The 12,076-nt window shown below is 55.1% G+C and overlaps 1 protein-coding gene across 15 annotated transcripts in view; it reads right to left on the minus strand.

Annotated features, from left to right (window-relative positions):
• RAPGEF1 (Rap guanine nucleotide exchange factor 1) overlaps window positions 1–12,076 on the minus strand; it is a 139,960-nt gene that overhangs the window by 36,794 nt on the left and 91,090 nt on the right. For 8 of the 15 annotated variants that reach the window (XM_082400705.1, XM_082400711.1, XM_082400698.1 and 5 more), the window contains 7 exons: window positions 11,676–11,764; window positions 10,805–10,957; window positions 10,243–10,366; window positions 9,697–9,880; window positions 8,070–8,570; window positions 2,531–2,733; window positions 7–165 (listed from right to left, as the gene is read on the minus strand). In XM_082400705.1, the coding sequence (XP_082256831.1) occupies window positions 7–165; window positions 2,531–2,733; window positions 8,070–8,570; window positions 9,697–9,880; window positions 10,243–10,366; window positions 10,805–10,957; window positions 11,676–11,764 (1,413 nt within the window). The remainder of the gene's footprint in view (window positions 1–6; window positions 166–2,530; window positions 2,734–8,069; window positions 8,571–9,696; window positions 9,881–10,242; window positions 10,367–10,804; window positions 10,958–11,675; window positions 11,765–12,076) is intronic. The other 7 variants (XM_082400703.1, XM_082400704.1, XM_082400699.1 and 4 more) reach the window with 2 other exon arrangements.

Consider the following 12,076-nt stretch of genomic DNA (forward strand, 5'->3'; position numbering starts at 1 on the left):
ACTCACCGAGGGCACAGGTAAGTTGCCGTGCCGGCTGAGAAAGGAGTTAGAGACGGACACACTGATGCCCTGAGTGGCACTGCCGTCCTCGGGAGTGAAGGCCACTTTAGTTTGCTGGACACAGTAGGAGACAGAGGAGAAGGAAGCAGCAGCATAGGAGGCCTGCTGGACAGAGGAAGGAGAGAGAAGACAGGGAAGGAGGGAGAAAAGCAGAGAATAGTCAGGCATGTACACATAAAGGCTAAACAGGCTGCTACCCGACTCTGCTGGGACATTCTGGAGAGGGATGGCTTCCCGGCCCAGCTCAGGGGTTAAGGATGCCTGCCAAAGGCGACCTGGGTGAGCGGGCACCCTCTTCACTTCTGGGTCCGCTGGAAGTGGCGGTAAGGTGGGAGGAGCCACGCAGACCTGGGTGAGCCCCTGCTCTTCCGCTGATTTCGGCCCCCAGACCCCCTCTGTGGGGTGGCCGTGCTCCGGCAGAGCGCAGAGCGGGAGCCAGGCTGCCTGGGCTTAATCTGAGCCCCGCCACTCGTGACCTGCTTGGCCCCGGGCGTTACTCAAAGCTCTCTGTGCCCCAGGTTGTCATCCGTAGGAGGTGGGGAACACGGTGCGGGGCGGTATGCGTGGAAAGCACTTAGAACCAGCCTCCCTCAGCGCACGCGGGCCAGCAGGTGTAACCAGCACTCTCACTTTTGTCTGGAAAAATGGGGTCACACTTCTTGCGTCTGCGCTGGAGAAGGGATGCCAAGCAGCCGGCACAGGGCATGGCACGTGTGTGCCCGGGCTTCAGTCAGAGCTGGGCGTGGCTCCCCATCTTCCACTTCTGGCAGTGGGCTTTGAGTCAGTCTCTCCAGCTCTCTCAGCCTCAGTTGACTTAAAATGGGGGTGCCGGGGGCCGTGGGGAGGATCGTGCGACACCATACGAAAGCCCCGGTGCTCACACAGGGCGGTGTTCAACAGGGTGTCGGCCCACCTCCCGAGCCCCCTGGCAGGTCTCTTCCCCAGAGCTGCCCTCACCGCCGCCCTGCCACAGGTGAGGCCGTCTGACAGCTCTCTCACGTGGGCTGGGACTCGCGTGCGCTCCTTAGGGATCTCTCCCCAGTGCTCTGACGCCTACGGGCTACACGGTACAGAGAAGATGCCCAAGGCCGGCCGAGAGGCACGCGTGCACTCCAGCAGGAGGGGATGAGAAAACTTCACATTTCAACCTAACTGGCCCAGCTGTCCAACCAAACATTTTAGGTCAGAGGTCCCGGGGGCAGGCATTTATATTTCTGTGGTGACAACTCCTTCTTGAAATCCTAGAATCAATTTTCAATTTTTGTTCATATTCGGGCATGTTCAGGTGTCTGTGGGGTGAGCAGGACAGGTGAAAAGCTGAGACCCTGAGCACAACTGCTGAGACACAGCTAGCTGGTGGCAGAACTGCGACCCATGACCCCCAGCCCGAGCCTGGCCTTTCCTCTACTAGACCAGGCTGTCCCCCAAGAGGCTGGCTGTGGCTCTGCGGGGCCAGCCCCAGAGCCCGCTGAGTGTAGGAAGGCTCGGGGACGCCTGGGGCCAGGCATGCTCGAGGCCCAATCACAGCACTGCTGAGGCCCAGACAGTTTCGAGGAGTCACCCAGGGGCCTTTGTCGTCCGGTCGGCAGCTGCCTCCCAGAAAAGTTGGGGCAGCACCTCACGTCCTCTCGCAATGGATAAAAGGTGGCCTGGCCAGCCACGCTGGGCCCCTCGCTGGTTAAATCACTACCAGCGTAAGAGCAAGACAGCACATGCAGCTCTGATAAAGTCGGGACTCCTCTCCTGGAGAACACGGCTGGATGGGACATTTGGATTCCACAACCTGACCAGAGCCCACTCGGTTAGTAAACTGGTGGCAAAGAGAAACGGGTTGAGAGGCGCACCCGCCGTGCCCCTCGTCTGGTCCCCGAGCCTCACAGCCTGCCCACGGCTGGACAGCCTGCCTCTGTGCCACCTACACGGAGTCCTTACACAGGAGGGGATTTTGAAGGAGGAACGGTGCGCCATGCCTGAAACACAAAGCGGCTCTGTGCAAAGCCATCCTGCTTCAATAGAGCTGGTTCTCACTGGGTCATCCCCGGCCAGGGCGGGGTGTTAAATCACTGGGCAGAGTGAGGCCCATTATGTAAATCAAGTCCACAGATGGCCCTACACAGACAGTGCCCTGTGCTCTGATTGAGTCCCTCCTTTCTGGGAGGTCTATATTGGAGCCAAAGAAGAGAGAAAAAGGACCGTCAACAGAGAAAGCAAACATTCTGAGTACAAGCCAGCCCCAGCTGCAGGGGCTGCTCTGGAAAAGAAAGGCGCCACCCCCCAGGGTGGGGAGATGGTGCAGCAGGAGACAGGCCACAGTGAGGGCACAGGAGCACGGTCCAGAGCCCTGGCCCGGAAGGAGAGGCGCCGAAACCTGCCCCAGGACCATCCCAGTTGCTAGAGACCCGTGAGGATGAGAGACTGGTCGCTGGGGGTGGAACAGCGAGGGCCACCCTGGCGGGGGGGGGCCGCTTACCAGCTGCCGCTGCTTGGGGGGCAGGGCAGGGGGCGGGGCGAGCTCCTGCGGGGCGTCCCCGGCGCTGAAGGAGTCGCTGAAGCCGTACACCTCCATGAGAAGCTTGTTCTTCTGCTGGTAGACGTGCTCCTTCTGCGGCGTCTGGTAGAACACGGAGGGCTGCGGCTCCGAGTAGTCCTCGAGCAGCTGCATGTAGGCCAGCACTGCGGACACAGACGGGGCACTGGGCTGGGGACCGCCGTGTCCAGACCCCCACCCTGCCCCCTCACGGCGGCCGGGGTGAGGGCCCGGAGAGCCCACCCTGTATGACACTACCACGCGGACACCCATGTCAAGGCGACGTGAACCCTGACTCGGCGACCATGGCGTGTCACGCGGGGTCACAGCGGAGGTGGTGACCGGGGTGGGGGAGCCGTGTGTGGGGGGGAGGGGAGGGCAAGGACCTACGGGAACTCCCTGTACTTTCCGCTCAATGTCCCTGGGAACCTAGAACCGCTCGAGGCAATAGTCTGTTTTTAGAAAGGCGTAGGGGGCACTCCACTCCTTGCTGAGAAGCCCTTGGGGCTTTCCAGCCTCTCCAGGGCCGTGGCCCGGGCGCCCAGCGCACGCGGCCCGTTCCTCTGGCTCTCTCAGTTCCCGGACCACGCTCGGGGCTTTCCGCAGTGCTGTTCCGGCTGCTCTTCCCACAACCCTGCTGCTACGCTGCAAGGCCCGACTCTTTCCCTCCTTTGGGCCTCGGGCTCAGGTCCCCTGACTTCCATCGAGGCCTCTCACCCCCGGCCCTGCCCCAGCAGCCCCTCCTTGGCCCCACGTTCCCTTCCTTTGGAGGCTTTCCCACAGCGTGTCACGAGCTAGCTGGGTTTTTTTCATTCGTCTGATTTTTCTGAGCACCTACTATGTGTTAGGCACTGACCCAGGTGCTGGGACTACACAGGGCCCAGCAAAGCGAATCCTTCGCCTGCATGGCGCTCACACCCTCCCCAGGGAGACAGAAAACAGGCCGAGGTGGGGTATGTGTGTCCCATGGAGGACAGTGAAATGGGGTGGCGATGGGGGTGCTTCTCTAGAATAAGGGTGAGGACGGGTGGAAGAGTCTTCCCGGCCAGGCAGAGGCCCACAGGCAGGACGAAGGTCCGGTGGGCAGAGCACAGCCGGTGAGGGGAGAGGGACGACCCAGGAGGTCGCATGGGGCTGTGTGAATGGGGCAAGGAAGCGGGCTTGATGCTGAGTTGGCGGGAACCCACAGAAGGGCGCCCCCCCACCCCCCCCCCCAGTGTGCCCGGAGCTGCTTCGTCTTGGGAAGACAGTTCTGGGCGGCTGTGCTTGCTCAGGTGAAAGGCCACGGGGGGGGTGGGGGGTGGTGGGGGGGTGAGAGTGGTTTGGTTCAGGAAGAATCTCCAAAGCAGGTGCAGCAGGACTTACTGCCTCTCACTCAAGAGCGGAAGCTGCAGGAGGGCAGGGACCTTGTCTGTCCTGTCCACTGCTGTCTCACCGGTGCCGAACACACAGCAGGCATCCACACATATTTACAGAATGAATGAATGAAGAGAACGCATGTCCCCCCAGCATCTGTCCCTGCTCAGTGACTTGCTGAACCAGGCTGCAGCCCCGGGGGCGGGTCTTGCAGAGCACCCGCTGGGTAGGCAAGAAATAACAGTCACTAAGCTCTCCCCCTCCAAGCCCAGAGGCTGTATGGAACATCCTCTGTACAGAGGGACGAACAGAGAGAAAAGAAGTGCTCACACTGAAACATAAGGATCCTCTCCTCTCTAAAAGCCCTTGAAGAAGCCCTAGCCCTGGTGCTTTGTGACCACCTAGAGGGGTGGGATAGGGAGGGTGGGAGGGAGACGCAAGGAGGAGGGGATATGGGGATATATGTATAGCTGATTCACTTTGTTATAAAGCAGAAACTAACACACCACTGTAAAGCAATTATACTCCAATAAAGATGTTAAAAAAAAAAAAAAAAAAAAGCAGCCCTAGCCCTTGCCACCGCGGCCATGTGTCGCGGAGCCGTGGCCTCACGGCGGAGCTGCCTGCACCTACAGGGCACGCACGGCGGGCAGGCGCCCTCACCGGCAGTGTGGCATCACCGACGGAGCCCTCGGCCGCAGACGGCGGCTCCGCGGCAGGTGTGAAGCCCTCAGCCCTCATGTGAGGGCACCAGCGTATACTTTATTTCTGACTTCTGGTGGTTAGTGATCCAAGCCCCATCTTCTGAGCCAGGCCTTTCTGAAGACTCCAGAGGGCTCTGGGAGAAGTGACAGTCTGGACCTGACAGAGCCGTCATCTGGCGTCCGTAGCTGTGAGGGCTGGACTGGAGCAGAAGCCCTTTCTCCAACCCCAAACTACCTGTGTGGACGGGATCTCGCACTTTACACTCCCTGTCGCAAAGTCGAGTTCAAGGCAGGCCCAAACTGCTCCGCTCTTCCCCTTCTCTAGGTAGCGAAGGAAGCTCCTGGGTGTTAGGGCATCCCCTATACAGACGCGTGTTTGGAGGGAAAGGCACCGTTGCGCCCCTCAATACCTGCGTCAGGAATAAGTACTAACTTATTTAGAGTGACCGCGCATGAACTAAGAGGGAGGTGAAGGGATGCGAGCACCTGCTAGGTGAAGCCAAAGTTCAGATACCAAGAAACCATAGCAAGGACAAGTTTGCAGGGCTTAACTTTGTATTTTCAAATAACCAGAAAGTTGGGCTTAACTGGAGACCTAAACCAGTCAGAAATGAAAGGACAGAGACACTTTGCTGGGGAAGGCAGCCATGAAGGTAGGGAGATGGTCTTTTTCTTCTCTGCACCTCACTGGGGGTCAAGGTAGACAGGAAATGCCTTTCTCCAAATACGTCTTTCTAGCACCCTTCACTGAAAGAGGGGGTTCAACGTTACCTTCTTTATTTAAAGGAATCAGTAAGAACATCTCAGCTCCAAAAAGCACAGAGTGGAGCTTGGCCGTAAAAGGTGATTTCCCCCATAAAATCGGTGCTTCTCAAAGAGAAGCACAGCTTGCAGTCCCCCTGGAACCCCACATCACCTCTTCTCTAACACTGCACAAGCAACACCACTGGGTTCCAGGGGAAGATGCAAACCATGAAGACGATCCCAAATGTCCACAAATTTCTCCCTAAGGAGCCTGAATGCAACCACCTCTGCCTGACCAAAATGGAAAGCTTCAGTAAGGCTGCGATCTTTTCAGGAGCTCCATGAACTCCTTGATGTTGAAGTCCTTGTAGAGAACTGCTAACCAAGCACAGAGAAGCAGCAGCGATGGTCACCACCTTCTAGAAACAAGGAGGACCAGTCCATTTCAAAGGCAGCCCAGCACAAGGGCCCAGAGACTACAGCGGCCGGCATCACTGGGAGTGCCGAGTGGGCACCGGGGGCTGTGGGCAGACGGTGATGAGGAAGCTCGTCTGGCACAAGGGGCTCACAGGGCCGGGGACCCCCAGAGCAACCCGAAGGACGGGGATGCGCTCTGACGCGAGGCTGCGCGCGCACAAGCTTTGTCCAGCACTAGCCAAGTATAAAGATGATGATGGCCTCCTCCTTTCCTTCAAAGCAACTCTGTGAGGAGTGTTCCACGGGGTTGCAGATTGGAGCTCTTCAAGGGTCCCCTCGGGAAGCGAAGAGCAGAGCTGAGACTAGGACTAAGCCTCGGGGAGCCTCAAGTCAGGGGTCCTTTCACAGGGCACTGAGGAGACCACCGGCTGCGCAGGGGTTACAACTGTAAGCTGGCACAGGGCTCAGGGAGGTGGGGGGAGGCCTTCCTCCTCAGCCTGGGAGGCAGTGAGCTGAGCTAGGAAAACACTGCTCAGAAGCCCACATCTGCCACCCACTTCCTTGCTGATCTGATCTTGGGCAGAGGCTCAGTTCCTTTGAGCTCCAGTTTCTTCAGCTATAAAAAGGGGGCTAATGACACCTGGCCAGCCAGGAGGTTGGTAAGGACGAATACGACAGAGTACGTCAGAGTATGTCAAGCTTCAGCCCAGGGTGCCACACCGGAGGCGCTCAGTAGATTTTAAAGGTTTGCAGGCACAAGAGCTACAGACATTGACGGATGACACAGAGCCTAAAAATGGATGCCTAAATTAATAGGAAGTATTTTTAGCCACAGGAGACTTGAGGCTAGTCAAAAGGCAACAGTGGACGCCTCCCCCTTTCCTTTTCTTTTCTGCCTGAAGCCGGCTGCCCACACCTGGTCTAAGAGCTCAGACGCGAGGCTCCTGGCTCCCCAGCCAGGCGACACCACAAATCTGCTGTGGTTTGCACGGGTACAAGCCTGCTCTTGGTCTAGGTCCAGAAGATTCCTAGGAAAGGACAGGAAAGGGTGCGAGCCCTCAAGGGCACGCTGCTCAAGTCAAGGCCAGGTGGGTGCAGGGGAGAGGCCCATAGCTCTTTAGACACCTGTGCGTGTAGACAGAGAGGCGCAGAAGGAGACGTTCCTGGCCTTGCTGTTTGCAGCTCCCTCTGCTAGCGGCCTGCTTTCCAGTGAGTGAACTTACATGACAGATGGGAATGACATCATTAGCCTTACAGAGCCAGCTCTCCCTCCAGCTGGGGGACCATACCACCGAGGCCATTATACAAGCTGGGCGACACCCAGTGCAGTAACTAAGGCCAGGTCTCCCCTTCTGAGAACGGGCCGCTCTCGGCAGGGCCAATGAGACGCTCTCACTTGGGAATTTGGAATGGATACTCAACTTCCAGGTCACAGAAGTCATCTGATGGATGTTTCCACTGAGGCCAGGGAATCCTGGGGCTGTGGGCTGATGTGGCCACACACGTATTGGAACACTGACAGCCTGTCTGCCCAAGGAAGATGAGGCCGAGCTGCGCGAGTGACGCGGGGAGAGGGTGGGGCAGAGAGACAGGCAACACAGAGCAGTCAGGGAGCCAGCAGAAAAGCAAATCCCTGCAGAACTCTACTTAGGACCTTGGAAAATATTCAAAATACAAAAATCCAAAATTTCAGCTCTACCCCTGGGCCCTAATGACATCATATATCATAATATCTGGTCCAAGAAGTGTCCTCAGCAACTCCAACCAGGCAATCCCAGATTCCAAGTCGCTATGTGACATTTCAGTGTCTGCACACAGAAGACAGAGCGGTACCAGGGTTCTCTCTAAACAGTCGCCTGCATTTCACGGAGCATTAGAAAACCCCTGTGGGTGCGATCAAGGCTATTTTAATTCAAATGTCTGTTCTGCTTTACCCAGATATAATGCCGTGATATTTGTTTCTCTTTGTCACCACGTGTTCGGGCCAGAAGGTCAACTGGCTGCCATCTACAAGAGGCCAAATACTCTGTGGAGACCAGACCTGAGGTTCTGTCGAGACCAAAAGGAGAGGTCAGCTTATCAGGCTTTAAAAATGATCCCCAGTATTGACAACACAAGGCTCCTGTAAGTGTCCACATACCTGTGGTTCCACCTTTTATGAAATTACGAGGCCACTGGTTTGATTCTGATCTAACGTTTCAATAAAACACCATTTTAGGTTACAAAAGGTGCTTCCCGACAACAGCTCAACAAAAGCTTACTGTGTTTGTTTTTCTTCTCTGGTAGAGGAGGAGGTTTTTCTGGGTCACCCGTTGATTCAGGAACAGTGAAATCACCCACAAATTCGACAGAGGCTGAGGAACCTCCTTGCTGAAAGGGAAGGATAGCAGCAAAGGGCGTGAAGGGGACGGACTGGACCGAGGCCGGGTTCTGCAGGTCCTCCTCGGAGATGTTGTCGTACTGCGAGGGGTGCCGCTCGTAGGACGCCCTGCAGCCAGAGCTGTCCGCCGTCTGGGAGGCCGCGCTCCTGCGCTTCTTCTCGGGAAGAGCAGGCGGCACGTCCATCTGCTGCCCTGGGGCCGAGGGCCCCTCTGGCTGGGGACAGCTGCCCAGAGGCAACTGGAAAGGATGGCCAAGAAATGGAGACCCAGACTCCCCCAAGGACTCTGGCAACGGGCTGAGGTTACAGGCCACTTGCTGAGGTATCTGGTCTGCGTTAGAGAGGTCTTGCTGGAGGAATTCGTAGTCAGGGTCGTAATGATCTGCATTCACAACAGGAGAAACATACTGTGAGCCACCAGCCCCCACAGAAAGAAAAGATCCCACCCTTCTTCCTTGACCCAATGCTGCTCATTAGAGAGTGACCAAAACACATCTCCTGTCTCATCCGCAAAGACTCTCACTTTACTTTATATTCTTCATTTTTCTCCTGCTTATAAAAGTAAAACCAGATGGGAATTTGACTGTTTGCTATCCAATTCTTTGTACTTCCTTGGATTTTTAAAAGTTTCTTACTTAAAAAAAGAAAAATGCATGACCACTGTAGAAAAGGTGGCCAAAAAACCCTATTGAGAAAATAAAAATCACCCACAATCCCATAATCTAACTATAATCTCTGCTTACCATTGGATGCATTTCCTTAAAAGTCTTTTTTCCCTTGGATTCTTTTGTTTTTTTTTTTTTTAAACTCTGAGAAAATACTATATAAGTGGTCTTGGATTTTGTCCGCTGATCACTATATCATAATTGGTTTTTAATACAGCTATGTATTATTCCACCAAATGGATGTATCTTAAGTCTCCTGATTTCCTACCACTGAGTAGTAGATTCTTTCCAGTTTATCATCATTACTCTTAATAATGCTGAGATTAATGTCTTTGGACAGAAATCTTGCCATAAATCTCTGACTATGTTCTTAAGATAAACTCTCAGAAGTGAAGTATCTAGTTCGCGGGACATGAACAGCTCAGTGCTCTGTAAGCCTCCTGCCAAAGTGCATGCCAGACCCTCATCGGGCCCCACCGCCCGAGGTCAGCACGTGCTGTTCACTCGCCTTCGCCCTCCGTCAAAAGTGGTCAGGGGCTCTGAGCACAGATGGCTCTGAATTCTGGCAAAGGGAGTCAAATGACACACGGACAGGCTAATCGAAGTGACAGCTACCATTTCAGTAGCTCCCATGGGGTTTCACACTGCTACTCCATTTAAACTTTCAACCCCCTTCACAGACAGACACTGGTATCCTCATTTTGCAGACGAGGAAACTGAGGTTCGGATTTTGAATGACTTGGCCAAGGTCAACAGAGCCAGTGACTGGCATCACTGTCTGAGCCCAAAAAGCCACCGAGAGACGACGAGCCAGCAATGGTGATGGAGGCGCCGGCAGCTCACCTAGTGTTTCACAGCTTGTGTTCCGGGAGCACTGCCCGCTGTCCCTGTCCAGAGAGGACAGCTGCTCGTCCGACTTGCTGAGCTTGCCTATGCTGCTGCAGGGGGACAGGCGGGGCGACTCGCCGCCATATGAGTGGCTGCCTCCCGACAGTCGTCTCTGTGCGTAACAGTCCACGTCAAAATCCTCCCGGGCAAAAACGAAAACAAACCAAGTCACTCCTGGGAAATGGTGGCAGAGACCAGGGGAGGGAGCCGGTACGTTTACTCGGAGAAGGAAATACTGGCAAGCTCAGCAACCCGCTGGAAAGGCCCCACTTCCGTGCCTTCCGAGAAAGAGGGCCTCTGCAAGCGCTCGGAGCTCAGTGCGAGGGAGGCCCTGGGGCCGGTCTCAGCTTCCCCACCCCGTGAGGGAACTTCCACCCCAGGGGGGAGAGCTCCTCCTGTGACCAACGCCAGGGACTGAAGACCACTGGGTTTCTCTCAGCTTCAGGAACCAAATCCCCAAACCTGAAGCCTTCCTCTGCCTTTCTAGATGGGGCTAATTACCTGCCTATTAATTCCAACAGGCAAACTGGAGCCACTGGTGGCTCGACTCATGGGGGCCACGACGGCCACTCGGGTAGGGGATGGAGCCGACTGTCTCTTCTTCGGTGGCAATGCTGGTGGAGGACTGAAACAGAGCAAGGAACCCTATCAAACCAGACACCCCACAAAATGCTTTAAACAGATACTGGGGTATGGGAGGTGGGTTCTTTCATTATCAGACACTTCACACCTGCTTTTCACACTTTCAGCTCCCATCCCATCAGTGCCAAAAAACTAGTATCCAAAGTCCTTGCTTTTCTTTTCGTAACAAATGGTACCAGTTTTTGCTTGGCTAAGGCTAAAGGCAAGCGGTTGGGAGTTCTCAGGGTGTGGGGCAAGGGAGGGCGCTGGGCCAGGCTTGTGTCCTCCGGAGACGCCCCTCCGGAGGAAGGTCAACCCGCCAAGGTGCCTACAGAGCAGGTGCTGACCCTAATGGCACCGTCTTCTTTTTGGCTCATCCTACCCATCCATTCATGAACTTATGACATAAACAGAGGAGGGTGCTAGAAAAACAGAAAATTACCTATTATCAACCACACGAATGCCAGGTAAGGGGGGTTTGGGGGGCGCGACCTCTTCATCCGTGGAATCTGGGAGCCCCTCGGCCGACTGCGACAGGCCGGTCGTCTTGTTTAGAATCTCCATCTCTCGATCTGTCAGGGGGAGCTCAGACTGGCTGGAGAGTTGAAGAGAACTCGGGGTTACAGAAGGCCACAGAGAAGGTCCTGAGAGCGTGAGGATGTGACCAGGGCAGGGAAGTCATGGGGGGACAGGGACGGAGGTGCCCTGGACACAGAGCAGACACTGTGCCCTGGGCTCCAAGGCAGAGATGGGGTTTCAAGTCTGGTTCGATCACCCACAAACAGCGGAAGCTTGGCCAAGTCCCCCTGCCTCTGCACCTCAGTTTCCTCATCTGTAAGAGGAATCTCTGGACTAGACGATGTTCTAAAATGCTCCAAGTGTAGGTTTTATGTTTTTACTAGGGGCTTGTACTAGAAATTACTGCAAGGCCTTATAACTGTCCACATTACCCTCAGTTTCCTTTCTTGATAAAGCTAAATGCTCTCAAGTCAAACCCCTAAAACTCAACCCTTCAAAGTTCTTTCTAATTATGGGAGGAAGCTGGTCAAGAAAAGTGCAGGTGGGTTTTGACATCACACACTATCCTTAGAAAAGGTCATGCTGACTATTAACCTGGAGACCAGGCAATTCTTCAAAATGGGTGTGAGCTACACACACTTTAAAGTAATGCAGGGTCTTACCCAGAATTCACTGAGAAGGGAATGTGGGCCTCACAGGGCCTGCTTGATGTGGGCTCCGGACCTGGCTCCCCTTCTTTCTCAAGTGTAGATCAACCGTGACCCCAGATACTGGAGGGTCTGGTCAGCACTCACCCGTCGGGTTTGCAGGCTGGGGAACTGGGTTTCACTGGGCTTGTTGGAGACGGATGCCCTTGCTTCTCGATGGTAAGTCTGACCAGCTCCTACACGCCACACAAGAAAAAAGCAGTGAGACACGAGGAAGGTTCCTCACCGTGAATGTTCCCAACCAGGTGGGTCAGCTGTCTGTCCTCCACTGCCCACAGATTCCTCACTCACCATAAGTGCGAGTATGATTTGACTTAGGTAATCTGCCTGACTTCCCAAAACGTCCCCTACCCTCCAAAAATACCTGCACAGCATGTCGAAAGTTTCAAGTGCATAAAGGCACTTCCTTTTGGAAGGGGGAAATGAGAAGCCCCACTGTCTCAGAATGACTAAGTTCATCACACAGATCAAACTCCTGGCAGAACAAC

Source organism: Balaenoptera borealis (assembly GCF_965194805.1).
Source record: "Balaenoptera borealis genome assembly, chromosome: 8".
NCBI classification, from domain to species: Eukaryota; Metazoa; Chordata; class Mammalia; order Artiodactyla; family Balaenopteridae; genus Balaenoptera; species Balaenoptera borealis.